Source organism: Vipera berus (assembly GCF_964194415.1).
Source record: "Vipera berus genome assembly, chromosome: W".
NCBI lineage: Eukaryota > Metazoa > Chordata > Lepidosauria > Squamata > Viperidae > Vipera > Vipera berus.
In genome coordinates this window covers 57,499,395-57,517,970 of record NC_138210.1, presented here as the reverse complement: position 1 = coordinate 57,517,970, position 18,576 = coordinate 57,499,395, and the positions used below count along the sequence as shown (strand labels likewise).

General features: G+C 47.1%; 1 protein-coding gene across 4 annotated transcripts; it reads right to left on the bottom strand.

Annotated features, from left to right (window-relative positions):
- Positions 1–5,211: 5,211 nt before the first annotated feature.
- Positions 5,212–17,033, bottom strand: LOC308676613 (NFATC2-interacting protein-like). 4 transcript variants are annotated; one of them, XM_081342525.1, is made up of 8 exons: positions 16,971–17,033; positions 16,594–16,705; positions 16,376–16,489; positions 13,140–13,450; positions 12,328–12,511; positions 10,341–10,485; positions 5,718–5,824; positions 5,212–5,635 (listed from the first exon to the last, which is right to left on the bottom strand). In XM_081342525.1, exons 2-8 carry the CDS (start codon positions 16,603–16,605, stop codon positions 5,477–5,479), a joined length of 1,032 nt encoding a protein of 343 aa, XP_081198651.1. In that variant the 5' UTR covers positions 16,606–16,705; positions 16,971–17,033; the 3' UTR covers positions 5,212–5,476. The 4 variants fall into 4 exon arrangements, with proteins under 4 accessions (XP_081198651.1, XP_081198653.1, XP_081198652.1 ...); XM_081342527.1 differs by lacking the exon at positions 16,971–17,033 and having other exon boundaries at positions 13,140–13,214; positions 13,317–13,450; positions 16,594–16,928; XM_081342526.1 differs by lacking the exon at positions 16,971–17,033 and having other exon boundaries at positions 12,328–12,508; positions 16,594–16,929.
- Positions 17,034–18,576: the final 1,543 nt, after the last annotated feature.

The window sequence follows — 18,576 nt, the reverse complement described above, 5'->3', positions numbered from 1 at the left end:
GTATCACTTAGCAACAGAAATTTTGAGCTCAATTTCAGTCGTAAGTCAAGGACTACCTATATAGCTGGAGCCTTACAATTTACAATTATTGTAAATCTTCTGTTGGACTAATAAAGATACAGACTTAGCATCAATGTTAGTTAATTTGGCAATAGAAGCATGCCCCATGTAGTGCCCCAAGGCTGCTGGTTAACCATTTCCAGCTGTTGGTTACATAAAACTAAACCATTGTGGTATCACTAATCTTAATTGATACAAAAATCTGTTCGTGGAAGGTTATGTCACTTAAGTATATAGCCCTATGCAGATTTATTCAAGTTGTGAGCACAGAGTCAAGCTTTCTTAGGTATTAATGAGAGTTTTCATAATTATTTTTGTGATATCCCCCTTCAAACCCAATTTTTTTTATTTCAGATTTGCAGCCTAAAATCACATGCTAAAGTATATACAGTACTTTGTTTTACAAAGCACAACTGCTGGATAACAATAGGAAACCCAAACAAATTACTGTATATTGTGGTTTAACATTATGTTCTTATATAATACTATGAAATAATGGCTGGGCTCATACAACTCATAGCTACCTGTGCTTAACTATGATGTTTCTACTCAAGCCATTTTTCTGCATTTGCATAATACAATTATAAAGTAGCCAACCTGGGTTTCCAGAAAACACTAAACATGATAGTTAATGTGATTTAACATGTCATATGAATACAACCAATTTGGCTCTATCGTGGCCACAATGATTTTTAATCATGGCTTATAGTTTAGCTAGTTTTTTGAACACATCTCAAGCATAATGCAGCTATCATCACTTGCTATTAGCTAGGTTGGAGATGGTGGCTACACATTGTCTAAAGCCCCATTCTTGCAGTAAGATATTGCAGATTTCTTGTGAATTGTCTTTCTTATAAAAGTGTTGTAGACAATCACAAATTTCTTTCTCCCTTTTTGAAAGGCAGCTTACTGAGTTATATTGCTCTAATTCAGACATGTCAAACACAAGGCCCGGGGGCCAGATCCGGCCCGCAAAGTGGTTTCATGTGGCCCACGAAGCCATCCTGGAAACAGTGAGGGAACGGACCCCACTGCCTTGGCCCTGGCCCAGAGACCCTCCTTCTGCCAGAGACCCTCAGATCTGGCCACGCCCACCCAGTAGGCCATACATTTTAGCCACACCCACCCAGTAGGCCACGCCCACCCAGGCCACACCCACCCAGCCCCCTGAGGGCAACCGCAATGCTGATGCGGCCCTCAATGAAATTGAGTTTGACACCCCTGCTCTAATTGAAAACCTGTAAAATGGGTATGGGTACTGTAGTCCTGGACTTAACAATTGGTCACTCAGCAATTGCATCAGAACAGGTACTTTAAGGCCCATAAAGCACTTTCTGCCAATATAAAATATGCAAGCCCTCCCGCCATGCCCCCATGCCATAATTAACCTACCAATTAACCTGCTGGAGTCACAGAACTATTTAAAAGCCATATACACTGAGAAGTTCTCTAGATGTATTTACATGATGCTGTTAGATGTACAAGTTAGGTAAAAAAGATTCAATTGTTAAAAAGTGGAGTATTTATGGAAATAGGCAAGATAAAGCTATAAGCATTCCATAGCATTGTGTCTCTTATCATCTGTCTGTCCGTCCATCCTTCCATCCATCCATCCATCCAAACCCTCATTCCTGTAACCTTTCACTGGGGAAAACCCTGCATCACAGGGCAACAATTTTTGAACCAAGATACTTCAAATGAGCTAACTTACAGTATGCATCCAAAATCCAGGACCTATAACTCCCATGGAACTGAAACTTGGCAACCTCAGTGGTACCTCGGAACTCATTGTTAATTGGTTATGGGAGGTGCGATGAGTACCAAAAACAATGAGTACCATTTTTTTCCTGTAAGGAATAATGTAGTTAAAAGGCAGCCAACACCAACAGATTCTAGCTAGTGTGCTCAGTACCAAACAAACGATGAGTCCTGGGATAAAATGTTCATGTCAAAATGTATTGAATACAAAATTCGATGAGCAGTTGCGTACCAAGGTACCACTGCATTGTAAAACATTTTGACATAAAAATTATCAAAAAGCAGTTTGTGACATAATACAAAACATCATAAAACATTTCCTGTGTTGTTGTTTGGTTGTATAATTCAGTTCAACATGGGCTACATTCAAGGCAGATACCTCTCTGAGCATCTCCCTGAATTTTTAAGTTTTCAAGTACATTAGAAGCTCTGCCATTGTTGAAGGCATTGAGGGTAAGGAAATATCTCTGAAATGATGAATCTTAAACCAAGGGGGTCACAGGTAATCTAGTCCACTCTAGCCTTTTTGTGCCACTCAACCTAAAAACAAGTCTTCTGCCATCAGCTGACTTGAGGAGGTATGGCTTGTGGTAGAGTTAGGAAATACATTTTATTTACTGTTCCCTGTAGTTATCCTAGACTCTCAAAGACCTTTTTGCCTTCTATATTAAAAGTTGCAAAATCCTACATTCCTGCCTCTGGTGATAAAAACCCTTTCTTCTCCATTTACAATCACATTCCTAACAAGACTTGTCTCATGTAATTGCCCTTGCCTCAAGATATGGCTTCCTGTCCTTGCCTCAAGTTATGCCTTCCTGTGATAACCCTTATCTTCTCTGTTAGCATTTGTATATGGTTCCTGTCTCCTGTAATTATCCTTGCCTCAAGTTATGCTTTATTGCTTCCTTGTCCTTCTCTGTTAGCATTTGTATACGATAGTTATGCTTTATTGTTTCCTGTGATGACCTTTGCCCTCTTCATTAGCAGTTGTATGCAATGAGTTATGTTCTCCTATGACCTCACATATGTTAATTCCTCATGAGTGTACTTCCCCCTCCCTGATGAAACTGCTGAATAAAAGAGTGCTGTGCAAAGCTGTTCGGGGGGGCGACACCATCCACCCCGGGCACTCTGTGCTCTCTCACCTTGAACAAACTTGTGTTGGTGCCTCAGTTTGTCCTAGGGTTCTGTTCCTGCGCTATCGCAGTTCCCAAGTGTGACCGTTGGAACGTCCGGCACACTGGGTCGGTGGCAAAGGGCAAAATCCTTCCATATTCAAGGTGTTCACCCTTGCGAGGGTCCCTCTAAATTCTCACCCCTGCTACGGGGCTCTAAGAGTTGAGGCCGGAACCCTGACCGGTCGTTCGTCGCAACAGTTCCCATGTTATTTGTAGATATATTTATCTATTTAATGATTTACAAGACTATATTCTTTAGGGGATCAATGTCCTTTTTCATTGGTAAGACTGTAATCTTGTTTTATCCAATTGTAGGTCCTATGAGCTCAATAGTGTAAATGCTGGCATAAATGAATTTCTATTTCAACTTACTGTATGAAGAGCTTTGTATCTAACTAGAATTTGCTTGAAGACAAGCAACAATGCTCTCCAGCACCCATTTTGCTGCTGAATTATTTCTTCCAGGACATTTTATTTGCCCAAGAGAAAGGAATCCAGGACAGATGAAGACAAAAGGAGATTCCTGCAGAACTCTTTTAAGTGTTTGGGTTCTTAGTGTATTCGCTGTGGTTTACAGTGCTCCAAATTATGATTAAAAAGTCAAAAATAAAATTGCTAAGTAAACAAAAAAAAGCCCATTATTCATCAGTGTGAATGTCCCACAAGAGAAAAAAAAATAGGAAAGGTTTTTTGGCTTGGATTACGTACAATTTTGGAATATGTTATTTTTCAACATCAATGGTATTAGAAGCTGTTCATAAATTAAAACCTTATCTACGTGCAAAGTATGATTTCCCCGTCTTTAAAAATGTCAGCTGCTTTAATGAAGAACACAATACCAATTTCTATGTGCATACATTTTGAGCATAAGCAGATTTTCTTCCAAGTTGGTATTCTCCACATGACCTATTGGAGGCCAGCACCTAATCAGCACTATTGACAAATATCGGGATTCAGTGAGTAAACTGGAAAAAAAAGCCAACATTATGGTAAAAACACTTCCATAGTGTTGTCAAGAAAAACACAAGTGTATACCCTTGGAGTCACTGGGATTTTAGCTCTACACAATGAGACTTGATATATTCTCCAGTTGTGTTGGACTCCAAATCACCATGCTTGGAGATGATGAGAAATTCAAAGTAACAGAGAGCACCTAAATATGATATGCATCTATTTATCCAAGACAGCAAAGTTAGATCTACCCAGCAATTTGGCAAAGATGAAGTCCACAATTTTCTAATTGACGTGACTCTACTTAGGAAACCTTAGGATGTTAATACCATGGAAAGTAAGAAAATATAATACAGTATTGGGATTGTTTTTCATATTATGATTGTCAGACAGCCAGATGTTTAGACCAGATCTGGCATTTTTGTCTGCCTATCGAGTCCTTCCCAAGGGATAGGCAGATGTTGTTGTGTAATAATATTAAAATATTGACAGGATGTAAGCTGTTCCAAGGGACGCGGTGGCTCAGTGGGTTAGAGGACACTGAGCTTGTCGATCAGATGGTCGGCAGTTTGGTGGGTCGAATCCTGAGTGCCGCATAACAGAGTAAGCGCCTTTTACTCGTCCCAGCTTCTGCCAACCTAGCAGTTCGAAAGCACGTAAAAATGCAAGTAGAAAAATAGGGACCACTACGGTGGGAAGGTAACAGTGTTCCGTGCGCCTTTGGCATCTAGTCATGCCGGCCACATGACCACGGAGACGTCCTCGGACAAGCGCTGGCTCTTCAGCTTTGAAACGGAGATGAGCACCGGCCCCTAGAGTTGGAAATGATTAGCACGCATGTGCGGGGGAACCTTTACCTTTACCTAAGCTGTTCCAAGTAAAGCTGCTGTTTGCAATTGACTGGTGATTTCGTTAATACTGATAGCGTTCAAGCAGTGTTCCTGATTTTGGAATCATACCCAAGGTGTCCATTACTATTAGTCATATCTTTGCTTTCTTTTGTTGTTCTAGTTATGTTTACAGGTCTTTATCTTTTGGGATGTACTCCATTTCTCTCTCTTCTGTTCTGCAGTCTTCATATTATTATGGTTGGTTGCGGTCAGCTATTTAGACTGCATTTGGCATTTTCATCCACCTATCAAATCCTTCCCAAGAACCTGGGACAGGCAGATGTTGTTGTTTGATGGTGTTATTAATATTTATTGAAGTAGAGTTATTAAGAACATAGCGTTCTCTTAATATCCATCATTATTCCTCTACAAAGTTTGTGTGCAAGCAACAGGACCATTAACAAAATTTAATTTTATTGCATATTCCAAATTTGGGTACAGGACATACAAGAACAAAGTGAAATTTATCCTATGTTTACTTCTTCCACAAATTAAACTGCCACTTCCCACTGTGATATTAGGCATGGTGAAAATTAAATCAGGGAAACTAGGATGCAGGTAAGTCATTCAGAGTGGGTAGGTAGCAAAAAACAAAAAAAAATCAAGTCTAGACATGGATTCTTTGGAGATGCAAGGATGCTAGTTCCACACTTCAATCACATCACCAGATTCCATCCCCAATTGTTCAGGGGTCAGAGTTTCTGCCAAACGCTGCCCATCAAAATAGAAGACAAGTTTGCATCTGCCTAGACCTTGAGCTTGTCTGTATTGCTTCATAAGGACTTCTAAGGGCTCCCCCTGCAGAAAGGAGAACGTAATTACTATACTGTGATGCCTCTTCACAGAAGAAACCCTATAAGCCATACCTTAGTTCTTTTACCTTCTGGATTGTAATCTCCCTCACAGAACTTTTGTCTTTTCCTTGTACTCGAAGCAACAGGGTTCCAGAATCATCCGTCCGTTGGCTACTGGTCTCCACTATACAATCTGGAAGTTGTCCAACAGAGAATGTTTACTCTACCTTTTCTCCAGAGTTCAAAACAGCAAAATATGAATGTGGCTGAATAGGGAATTTAGTTATGTCCCAAACCCTGCAGTGGTTCTAATTTTGGGGGGAAAAAACAGGCTTAGGCAATATAGTAGGGAGAACACAAGAAAACTGCTGTAAGATACTGGACTGTACAAAAGTTCAATTCATTTGGGAGGCAACAGTTCTGAGGAATTTAAAATACCGTATATACTTGAGTATAAGCCGAATTTTTCAGCCCACTTTTTGGGCTGAAAAACTCCACTTCGGCTTATACTCCAGTCAACAAAAAAAAAGAACTGTCCGTTCGTTCGGAACAGGCTGCTGAGAGAAGCTGCCTCGCCTGCTGCGCCCCCAACAACCGCCGCTGCCGCTTTCCCCCCCCCATCGCTCACCCGCTGCCCCCGAAAATGCCGCTGCCGCTTTCCCCCCCCATCGCTCACCCGCTGCCCCCGAAAATGCCGCTGCCGCTTTCCCCCCCCCCATCGCTCACCCGCTGCCCCCGAAAATGCCGCTGCCGCTTTCCCCCCCCCATCGCTCACCCGTGCTTTCCCCCCCATCGCTCACCCGTGCTTTCCCCCCCCATCGCTCACCCGTGCTTTCTCTCCCCATCGCTCACCCGTGCTTTCCCCCCCCATCGCTCACCCGTGCTTTCTCTCCCCATCGCTCACCCGTGCCGCCCCGAAAATGCCGCTGCCGCTCGCCCGCTTGCTCGCTTCCTCGCCCGGGGACCAGCACCAGCCAGCCAGCCCGCCGGCGAGAAGCCCGGCCCGGAGGTGAGGGGAGGGAGCGGAGTCGCTCACCCGTGCTTTCCCCCCCCCATCGCTCACCCGTGCTTTCTCTCCCCATCGCTCACCCGTGCTTTCCCCCCCCATCGCTCACCCGTGCTTTCTCTCCCCATCGCTCACCCGTGCCGCCCCGAAAATGCCGCTGCCGCTCGCCCGCTTGCTCGCTTCCTCGCCCGGGGACCAGCACCAGCCAGCCAGCCCGCCGGCGAGAAGCCCGGCCCGGAGGTGAGGGGAGGGAGCGGAGTCGCTCACCCGTGCTTTCCCCCCCCCCATCGCTCACCCGTGCTTTCTCTCCCCATCAAAGATTCTTGGAAGTAATGGTTGGAAAAGTTTGCAAGTCTTTGGGAAAGTTCAAGAAGTGAAAGGAATACCCTCCTCTTGAAAGACCAGATAAGGCAGACAGGGAGATGAAGAGTTCAACCGAGTTTCCTCTTTTGTTCAGGCATCTGCACCCGCTGCTTTTAAACTCGCCTGGCGCTGCAACGGCACCCGTTTCCCCCGGCGAGTTTTCCCTACCTGGCCCCTGCAGAATCGCGGCGGCGCCCCCGGAGAAGCCTACCCCGAGGCTGCGGCCGATTTTTCCTTCTCCTAGACTCTGCCGCCCAGAGCGTTGTTTCTCCCCCTCATGCGTGCATGGGATGAGGCGAGAAACCAACAGCCTGCGTCCGTCTCTCTTTATGTATATTTCTGTATATATCTTATCTCGGGATCTAGACCTTTCGAAGGAGAAGGGGCGGCTGGAGTTCGTGAGTTGCTGTGGGACCCAAGGGTTGGGGGAAGAGAGATGGGAGGGAAAAGGGGAGAAACCTGCCGCTGGCTAGTTCTTTGTCTGATCGGGGAGCCTGAACAAAAGAGGAAACTCGGTTGAACTCTTCATCTCCCTGTCTGCCTTATCTGGCTTTTTGAAACGCACCACCGGCTGCTCCGTCCAGAAGCCCAGATTCGGGAGGGCTGCTTGGCTTCCACTTGAGCCCATCTATGTCCGCGGGCCCCCCCCCACTACCCCTAGACCTCCGCCGCCGGCGGAGGCTGGATCCGCGCTCCGCAGCGGCAGGGCGCGGATCCAGCAGAAAGAAGCAGGCAGGCAAGGCACGGAGATCCGGAGACCTGCTGATGATTGGGGAGGTTTGGGCACCTCCCCAAACCTCGGCAGGTCTTCGGATCTCCGTGCCTTGCCTGCCTGCTTCTTTCTGCTGGATCCGCGCCCTGCCGCCGGCAGAGGCTTGTGGAGCACGGATCCAGCCTCCGCCGGCATGCAGGCAAATCCTGCTAAAGGGCTTCCCCCCCCCCCCACACTGGATCCGCGCTCCGCAAGCCTCTGCCGGCGGCAGGGCGCGGATCCAGCAGAAAGAAGCAGGCAGGCAAGGCACGGAGATCCGAAGACCTGCCGAGGTTTGGGGAGGTGCCCAAACCTCCCCAATCATCAGCAGGTCTCCGGATCTCCGTGCCTTGCCTGCCTGCTTCTTTCTGCTGGATCCGCGCCCTGCCGCTGCGGAGCGCGGATCCAGCCTCCGCCGGCGGCGGAGGTCTAGGGGTAGTGGGGGGGGGCCCGCGGACATAGATGGGCTCAAGTGGAAGCCAAGCAGCCCTCCCGAATCTGGGCTTCTGGACGGAGCAGCCGGTGGTGCGTTTCAAAAAGCCAGATAAGGCAGACAGGGAGATGAAGAGTTCAACCGAGTTTCCTCTTTTGTTCAGGCTCCCCGATCAGACAAAGAACTAGCCAGCGGCAGGTTTCTCCCCTTTTCCCTCCCATCTCTCTTCCCCCAACCCTTGGGTCCCACAGCAACTCACGAACTCCAGCCGCCCCTTCTCCTTCGAAAGGTCTAGATCCCGAGATAAGATATATACAGAAATATACATAAAGAGAGACGGACGCAGGCTGTTGGTTTCTCGCCTCATCCCATGCACGCACGAGGGGGAGAAACAACGCTCTGGGCGGCAGAGTCTAGGAGAAGGAAAAATCGGCCGCAGCCTCGGGGTAGGCTTCTCCGGGGGCGCCGCCGCGATTCTGCAGGGGCCAGGTAGGGAAAACTCGCCGGGGAAAACGGGTGCCGTTGCAGCGCCAGGCGAGTTTAAAAGCAGCGGGTGCAGATGCCTGAACAAAAGAGGAAACTCGGTTGAACTCTTCATCTCCCTGTCTGCCTTATCTGGTCTTTCAAGAGGAGGGTATTCCTTTCACTTCTTGAACTTTCCCAAAGACTTGCAAACTTTTCCAACCATTACTTCCAAGAATCTTTGATGGGGAGAGAAAGCACGGGTGAGCGATGGGGGGGGGGGAAAGCACGGGTGAGCGACTCCGCTCCCTCCCCTCACCTCCGGGCCGGGCTTCTCGCCGGCGGGCTGGCTGGCTGGTGCTGGTCCCCGGGCGAGGAAGCGAGCAAGCGGGCGAGCGGCAGCGGCATTTTCGGGGCGGCACGGGTGAGCGATGGGGAGAGAAAGCACGGGTGAGCGATGGGGGGGGAAAGCACGGGTGAGCGATGGGGAGAGAAAGCACGGGTGAGCGATGGGGGGGGGAAAGCACGGGTGAGCGACTCCGCTCCCTCCCCTCACCTCCGGGCCGGGCTTCTCGCCGGCGGGCTGGCTGGCTGGTGCTGGTCCCCGGGCGAGGAAGCGAGCAAGCGGGCGAGCGGCAGCGGCATTTTCGGGGCGGCACGGGTGAGCGATGGGGAGAGAAAGCACGGGTGAGCGATGGGGGGGGAAAGCACGGGTGAGCGATGGGGAGAGAAAGCACGGGTGAGCGATGGGGGGGGAAAGCACGGGTGAGCGATGGGGGGGGAAAGCACGGGTGAGCGATGGGGGGGGAAAGCACGGGTGAGCGATGGGGGGGGAAAGCACGGGTGAGCGATGGGGGGGGAAAGCACGGGTGAGCGATGGGGAGAGAAAGCACGGGTGAGCGAAAGAAGCAGGCAGGCAAGGCACGGAGATCCGGAGACCTGCTGACGTTTGGGGAGGTTTGGGGAGGTGCGCGCGCACCTCCCCAAATCTCCCCAAACTTCGGCAGGTCTCCGGACGGCGGCGGCTTGGGAGAGGTGCGCGCGATCCTGGAAGCACCGAAGCCTCGGCCGCGCGCAAGTCCTCGGTAAGTTCCGGGCGGTCACTTGCTTCGCGTCTCCTGAGGGAAGGGGGGGCGACTGGAGCGGGCGTGTTTCCTCGCCTGCTGGGCGCCGCGATTTGCCCAGGGAACGCGCGGGCCCCGAATGGCAGCGTGGAACGAGGAAGCGGACAGCCAGGGCTTCCCCGAGAGCCGCGGCCACACAGGGTATTCCTGTGTATTCAGGCTTGCAAAATGGCGGATCGAGCCTCTGCTGGCGGCGGAGGCTTGCAGAACGGCGGATCGGCTTATACTCGAGTCACGAACTTTTTCCAGTTTTTGGGGGTGAAAATGGGGGTCTCGGCTTATACTCGAGTCGGCTTATACTCAAGTATATACGGTAGTCAATGAGATTGGAAGCAATGACAATCTGAAGTTAAAAAAAAAAGAAATCCCTAAGGCAGGGGTCCTCAACCTCTGGTCTGTGGACCAGTACCGGGCCGCAGCATGCCGGCAACCGGTCCGCACAAACAAGCACAGCCCCATCCGCAAGATGCAGGCAGCACACAAAACCACACACCCTCCGGTCTGCGGAAAAACCTCTCTCCACGGAACTGATGCCCCAAAGGTTGAGGACCCCTGCCCTAAAGTATTCACCAATGATGTCAGCAACGCCAAGGTCCAACTTAGCAGGAGTAGCATCAGTCGCAAGTTCACAATCTCGATGGAGGAGGAGGATTCTGTTCGGATGAACATTTAGTATCTGTGACATGTGCTCAACCACACGCTGAAGAGGCTCTGTCTACAAAATGGGAAGTAAATAGCTGTGTAAGAAGACGAGGTAAATGGATTCTCTGTGCCCTTAATGGCTAAAAGGCTGATATTGCAGCATTTGGACAATAAATATATGGCCCCATTGACTCAGTGGATCAAAGACCCGATTACCCTTGCCCTTTATGAGAAAGTTGCCTATAGACATAGATTTAGTGTGGACAAGTGTAATGAAATATGTGACTCATTTATACAAAATAAGTAGGTTAAGAAAGCATGATACTCATATAAGCGCATTAAGAAATAATTGCATACATATTTACATAATATTTGTATTAAATATATAGAATTCAAACTGTTTACTCTTATAACAACATATTATACTTTTGTTTCCTTTTTTCAATTGTTCTTTTAAAGCATTTGATATGCATTTTGTTTGATAATGTATTATCTTTGTTTAGTTCCCTTTGTCTTGTTCTGTTGTTTTAAAAGCAATAATAAATTAAAAGTAGCTGGGGAAGAGAATAGGATATACTAGGATCCTCAGATGGATGTCCAGATCCTCCTCAGTGACATACTTCCCAGTTCAAAAATTGTTGCCCATCATTTGCATGGCTAAAGGTTACAGGTAGGAGAATTTTAGAAGTATGTAGATGTGGCTATATAAGCAAAGCAGACCGAATGTTGTGGCTGAATTTGAGAAGCTTTTAAAATTGCAATTCATGTCAATTTTATTCCACTGAAGTCAGGTCTTCAGTTTTTAACGAACAAAAAAAAAACTTCAAGAGGCTATAAAAAGATTTCAGGAATTGCAAGTTTAATTAAACTCCTGATTTAGTGTGGCATGTGAATTCAGAAGTATGTGAATTCAGAATTTTATTCCACTGAAGTCAGGTCTTCAGTTTTTAACGAACAAAAAAAAACTTCAAGAGGCTATAAAAAGATTTCAGGAATTGCAAGTTTAATTAAACTCCTGATTTAGTGTGGCATGTGAATTCAGTAGTAGTATTCAGCCTCTGAAAAGGGCATGTTTTTTTTACCAATGCTGTTTTGAATCCTCCTAAGCCCACATTCTCTTTTAATAGATAGATAGATAGATAGATAGATAGATAGATAGATAGATAGATAGATAGATAGATAGATAGATAGATGTATCAAATGCTTGTTAACTATTTTAGATTACCTTGCTAGGCCCCAAACATGGGACAAATCTTTATTTCCTGTGTCAGCCTAACCTGAAGGCCATCGACAGGCAGTAGTCACACCGGTGACAGCTCATATTTGGGTAAATTTTAAATTGCTAACAAAGAATTAAGGGAGACTGATATGCATTTCAAACTTATTAGTTTTCATCAGTCAGCCTAATGTGCAATCAGCCCAGGTTTGAATCTCAGAAGGGTATGGCTGACTGATGAAAACTAATAAGTTTGAAATGCATATCAGTCTCCCTTAATTCTTTGTTAGCAATTTAAAATTTACACACACACACACACACACACACACACGTATGTATGTATGTATGTATGTATGTATGTATGTATATCTTTTGTTACATTGTTACAGGATGTAAATATATCAGGTAAATTAATAGTGTGGTTGTTGGAATCCACATAAAATGATGGATTTATGCAGGATTATACATGAAACTCCCCCTATTACTTGGGGAATATCTAATAGCGAAAAATAAGATTCAAAAGCCCAAGAGGGCTGGCTGCCTCTGCACTGAAGCTCAGAAAAAGAAGTCTCCATTGCAGATGTTAGGACTGAGTCCTAGAAATGCGCGGGGAAAAGAAAAAGAGAAAAGGAAAGCCCACGTGAGGACAGCAATGGGAAGTGAACAGGGATAAGGTGATCAAATACCAAAGCATCACACCGTTTGAATGCAGACTCTGTAAAGATCAGCTCGGCATCGGACTTTCAGCATCAACTCCTGGGGCTCAAACACATCAACCAGAATCACGTCATCCTCATCACATCCTGACCCTTGCTCTTGCAGGCTCTTCTTAGCAGCTGAGAGGGAGATGGTCAAATTTCTGAGACTCTGATCGAAGATTCTGCTGAGAAAGCAAGAGCAAACCTGAGTGAGAAATCCATACGCTGGGTTTTGCCTTGGGATGCCATGAACTAGATGAAGGGGTAGGCAACCTTGGCTCTTTTATAACTCGTGGACTTCAACTCCCAGAATTCCTGAGCCAGCCATGCTGAGGGGAAAGGGAGAGGTTTACAAGCTGAGCCATGCTGGCTCAGGAATTCTGGGAGTTGAAGTCCACGAGTCATAAAAGAGCCGAGGTTGCCTACCTCTGACCTAGCCCAAGGGGTAGGCAACCTTGGCTCTTTTATGACTCGTGGACTTCAACTCCCAGAATTCCTGAGCCAGCCATGCTGAGGGGAAAGGGAGAGGTTTCCAAGCTGAGCCATGCTGGCTCAGGAATTCTGGGAGTTGAAGTCCACGAGTCATAAAAGAGCCAAGGTTTCTTTCTTCCTATGCTGAGCTATCTGAAGCATCATGGCATGTTATCTCAAACTGGTATGACGGCTCCTGTTTAGCTGGAACAACCTAGGGAAAGAAACCTCCAATTTAAATCAATTGTACCCGAGATCCCAATCCTCCCTAAAGATTTTGTTCCTCTGCTATTATCAACCTACTGTAGCCCCACCTCATTTCCAGAAATATCAATTTCTTACTGGGCTTTTACACGACGCTTCTTTTGCTGCGGTGGAGAAGGTGGAGGTGAAGGTGAAAATGAAAGATCTTCACATCTGCCAAAAGGAGAACAGACAAAGTCATGGTTTAAATTCAGCTTTTCTGGAAAGTCAGGCAGCAGACAAGAGAACTGAAACTTTGGTTTTTGCTTCACTTGCTTTACAAGTGTTTGCTCTTTCTCTTTCTCTTCCTCCTCTTCTGATGAGCTAAGGACCAGGGGCTTACTACAAAGCTCTTCAACTTGTTCAGGAAGCTTCAGAGGATTTTGCAACAATTGTAGGCTGCTCTGAACCTGCAGATAAGAAACAAAAGAAGTATGGGGGGGAATTTATCAGGTTACTACAAAGAGAAACAGGAATTAGTCACTCAATATGTAGGAGTCAGTGATATGGTACTAGTATATCTAGATCAGACATGTCAAACTCGCGACGTCACGTGACGTCGCGCAACGTATCGGGACGGTTTTGCCATTGCCGGCAATGGGGTGGGCGCAGCTTCCAGATGACGCATCCGGCCAACGGGCTGGCAGTTTGACACCCCTGATCTAAATGAATGCTCAATCACAGTAAAAGTGCGATGCTATGGTTCTTTGCTTCTCTTCAACGAAGGGTACTGGTGACAGTAAGGAGCAAACTTGACAATAATTGAAGGTAACCAAGATAGCTTTGAGGGCAACATTAATTACAGTGCATTAAAAACCTTTCCATTGAATTATTTAATAATGGAGATCAGGCACATCCTTCCATACTAAACAAGAAGCAGCAGAGACTAATTTCTGTAATCTCATTTTTAGATATAAACATCCATGTCTTAGTGTTGACCATCTGTGACTTCCTGAACACATCCCTGTAGAGATTTTTTTTGGCAAGATTTTCAATAGTGGCCTGTCTTTACTTGTTTCCTAGGGCCGAGACTGTTAGCCCAAAATCATTACCTACTTTCATGCCTCAACCAGGACTAGACATTTCTAGTCCAATGCCAATGCCTTTAAACCACTGCACCAAACTCGTTCTCAACCCCATTATACAGATTTATATTCATTATAATACATATATTGCAGCAGAAAAATTGATTGGGTATCCATTTGGATACAGCAGCAGCATACAGTAATTTAACTGGAAATGTACTTGTGATAAAGACGCTGAGGTAGTGAGGGTGGCACAACAAAAACAACAGTTCACTAAGTTACACAAAGTCTGTGTTCTTTGAATGAGAATTATTATTGATATGTTAATTACCTCCCTATGGCCTTGTTTCCCAGCAGTTCCTAATCACATGTTTTGCAATTGAACGTTTTAGGGTTGACCTGACAATTTTCTCTCTCCCTGAAAAACCGGGTTTGAGAAGGGGATAATTTAACTTAATGTCAGGACCCACCCCAATCCACATCCTAGGAAAACAAAAACTCTTGGGAGTCAGTTCTAGTCCAAAAGGAATTTTTACTAGGACATACTTGGTTGTGGAAATACAAGACAGGACTTAGTATTGCTTTACAAATTGAAACTTTATAAAGGGTTCCCGGTTCAACCCCCCCTTCCCTCAACCACATTTGGTCAGCCCCCCATCCTTTTACTTCATGTCATCCCTTTCGTGGGAAAATAGGAACTTCAAATCTTTATGGTTATTGCCTTCTTCCTGGAGACACAGGCCAGATGCCTTCTTCTCTGACCCTCCCTTTTGTTCCCCTAGTTCAGGGGTAGGCAACCTCGGCTCTTTTGACTCATGGATTTCAACTCCCAGAATTCCTGAGCCAGCCTGGCTCAGGAATTCTGAGAGTTGAAGTCCATGAGTCATAAAAGAGCCGAGCTTGCCTACCCCTGCCCTAGTTCAAAAGATTTCCCTTGGTCTTTGAAATAACCTAAGGCAGGCTGAATCCACATGCGCTCCCCCTTCCTCGGGAGATGGCAGCATCCATGGGGGGGGAATAATGTTTTAAACATACATTTATGAATGTGATATAACTGGATTCTGACACTTAACTAATCCCATTTCTCCACTACAACTGAAGACGATGGAAGTGGAAACGCGGTGACACTGAACATTAAGCTAAGCGTGAATCAAACCCAAACTTTTATTATAGCCTTTAGCCCAAAGAGCTCTGCAATAAAAACACATCACGTAAACCTCTAACTAGCGTCAAATGGGCAAGAAAACGTCACGTAATAAACAAAAGTGAAGACTAACACACAGTGCTTTTTTTGTAAAAGAAAAAGGTGCCGGAACTCACACATGTCATACAACCCGCCTTGCCTACCCTACAAGGTTCCATTCAAAAAAAGGTGCCGGAACTCCGTTCTGAGCGTTCTATGAGGGAAAAAAAAGCCCTAATACAGATAACAGCGGTCACCATCAAAATGTGTATCCATCTTGGCAGGGCTTTTTTTTTTCTCGTGGAACGCTCAGAACGGAGTTCCGGCACCTTTTTTTTGGATGGAACCTTGTAGGGTAGGCAAGGCGGGTTGTATGACATGTGTGAGTTCCGGCACCTTTTTCTTTTACAAAAAAAAAAGCACTGTATCATGGGCACCAAATCAAGTCATCCGGGGAAAAAAAAGAGGTGGCGATCTGGGGATCGGGCAGGAGAAACCAACGCGAACTTGGGGGGGGGTCGAGAGGCAAGAAATGACGTCACACACCCCTGGACCATAAGAAAGGCTGAGCGCCAAAGAATTGAGGCCTTTGAACTATGGTGCTGGAGAAGACTCCTGCGAGTCCCTTGGACTGCAAGGCGATCAAACCGGTCAGTCCTAGAGGAGATCAACCCTGACTGCTCTTCAGAAGGCCAGATCCTGAAGCTAAAACTCAAATCCTTTGGCCACCTAATGAGAAGGAAGGACTCACTGGAGAAGAGCCTAATGCTGGGAAAGATTGAGGGCAATAGAAGAAGGGGACGACAGAGAATGAGGTGGCTGGATGGAGTCACTGAAGCAGTAGGCGTGAGCTTAGATGGACTCCAGAAGATGGTAGAGGACAGGAAAGCCTGGAGGAACATTGTCCATAGGGTCGCGATGGGTCGGACACGACTTCGCAACTAACAACACAACCCCTTAAAACAGGGGTCTTCAAACTTGGCCCTTTTATGACTTGTGGACTTCAACTCCCAGAATTCCTCAGCCAGACAAGCTGGCTGAGGAATTCTGGGAATTGAAGTCCACAAGTCATAAAAGGGCCAAGTTTGAAGACCCCTGCCTTAAAAAGTCACCCCGTCCGCACACACCTTGTTTGAATAGATCGGGACGGCGGGGATGTTGGCGATAAGGCGGCGTCGCTTGCGAAAGGGCTTCCTGGGGGCCTCTTCTGGCTCCGAGTCGCTGCTGGAGCAGGAACCTACCTGTTGGGAAGGGGCGGGAAACACCAGAGGGCGTGACCCAGAGGCCAAAATTCCATCCCGCTTCCCCCAATTGTTCCGTCCCTTCCCGCCTTGCTCCTATTTACCGTCTCCGCCATCGCAGGACAGGACCCTTTCCTATTGGTTTCGCTATTCGCGTTGCTCCGCCTCCTAAGCCTCCGATTGGGCTCCAACCGAGATTCTTTTGTTTCTTCACACCTCCAAGCAAAAGTTTAAAGCGAGCTGGGATTAGCTAGAGAAGGCTTCGCTTCCGGCAGCGCTAAGCAGCCTGGGGATGGTAGTTTTTTTTTCTTCTTCTTCTTGTTTTGTTTTAAGGCAAAAAAAGGGGCACGTTCCGATGGTTTGTTTTTCCGGGGCGGGTCGAGAAGAGCAACCTGGGGTTGCGCGCTGTCTCGAGAGACGCCTTTTTTTTTCTCCCCCCCCCCCCCCCGAGGCAGTAAACCTCTGGATGAAAAGCAAATACCTATTTTGCACCGTCTTAACCCTTGCAGGGAATCGTCCATTTTGGAGGGATTAATTGCTACTTGGACTCAGCCACTTGGCAACTCCCGGGAGGCCGTACCCATCCAGGAGGGCTATGAATCCAGAAGACAAGTGGCTGAACTCGCAGCTCCAAAGAGGCTGTCCACTGCCTCGACAGCAATCGGCTCAGCTCTCAGATAACAAGGCCTCAGACGTGTCTCCCCTCTTGAGGAGTCTGCCTAGCCCAGGGGTAGGCAACCTTTTATGACTCATGGACTTCAGCTCCCAGAATTCCTGAGTCACCATGGCTGACTCAGGAATTCTGGGAGTTGAAGTCCATGAGACATAAGAGCCGAGGTTGGCTACCCCTGGCCTAGTCAGAGTTAGCTCCCAGCAAAATCTAGTGATTTGATCTAACGGATGCCAAGAATATTCCTCACACCGCAACCTTGCAAGATCCTCCTTACCCAGGAGAGATGTGATTATCTGAAACAGGGCAGCCAGTTGACTCCCTACAGAAGCAATAAGAGGGATGAAGTAATTATGTTTTGCGACTCTCGTCCCCACAAGATAGAGACTAATACATGTTTTTACCTGCGTTCGGGCGAGTCTCACACTCTGTCTTCCTCCCGTGGTGCTGTAGGCATCGCTTAAGCTAGAATGATAGAGGTGCCTCATACATTTTAGCTGTCTTATTTATCTCTCTGTTGGAAGTTAAAAGGCCTCTGATCTGCCCCCAGCACTTTTAGCAGCTTTCTGATCTGCCGATCACCATACAATTCCAGTAAAGACTAGCATCCCACTAATGAGATCAAGGAACAGGAATTCCTTCAGGGTAAGGAAAACGCCACTTGGAGAGAGGGAGCTACGTATCTGAGGGCAATCTTTCTTTCCGGATTTCACACACTTCAGGAGCAAAGCAGGAACAGCCCAAACCAGCATAGGAAGGTCTCATTAAACCTGCATGTACACAAACCAGACCTCAGAATTTACACCAAGGGATTAATACCCCTCTAAAACCAAAGTCCCTGCTCTCCATTTTTCTCTGCAATCTGCCCTTTCTGTTCTGAAGAATAAAATCTTTTTCACAGTATGTCTGGATTTATATTTTCTTGGATTTGTTTTTGCTTCACCCTGGCTCGTGGAAACCCCAAATTACAGGTAGATCTTGACTCATGACCACAATTCAGTCCAAATTTTCTGTTACTAAGCAAGACAGTTGTTAAGTGAACTTGGCCTCACTTTACTACAGGGATGTCAAACTCAATTTCATTGAGGGTCGCATCAGCATTGCAGTTGCCTTCTAGGGGCCAGATGGGTGTAGCCAGGGTGGGCACGGCCAGCTCTACATTGTTGGTGTCAAGTGTGCCTGTGGGGGCTTGGGCAGGAATGGGACAGATCTGAGGGTCTCTGGCAGAACGGGGTGGGGACCAGGGCAAGTGCCAAGGCATGGTCCACTGGAGGAGCCTCACTGTTCCTCTCAGGCCATGCCGGTGTGTGTGTGTGTGTGTGTGTGTGTGTGGATGGTGGCGTGAGCCGCCCGGAGCCCTGGGCAGCAGAGGTCACACGCCTAGCCCGGCCCTCGAGCACCCGCGGCACCAAGCCCA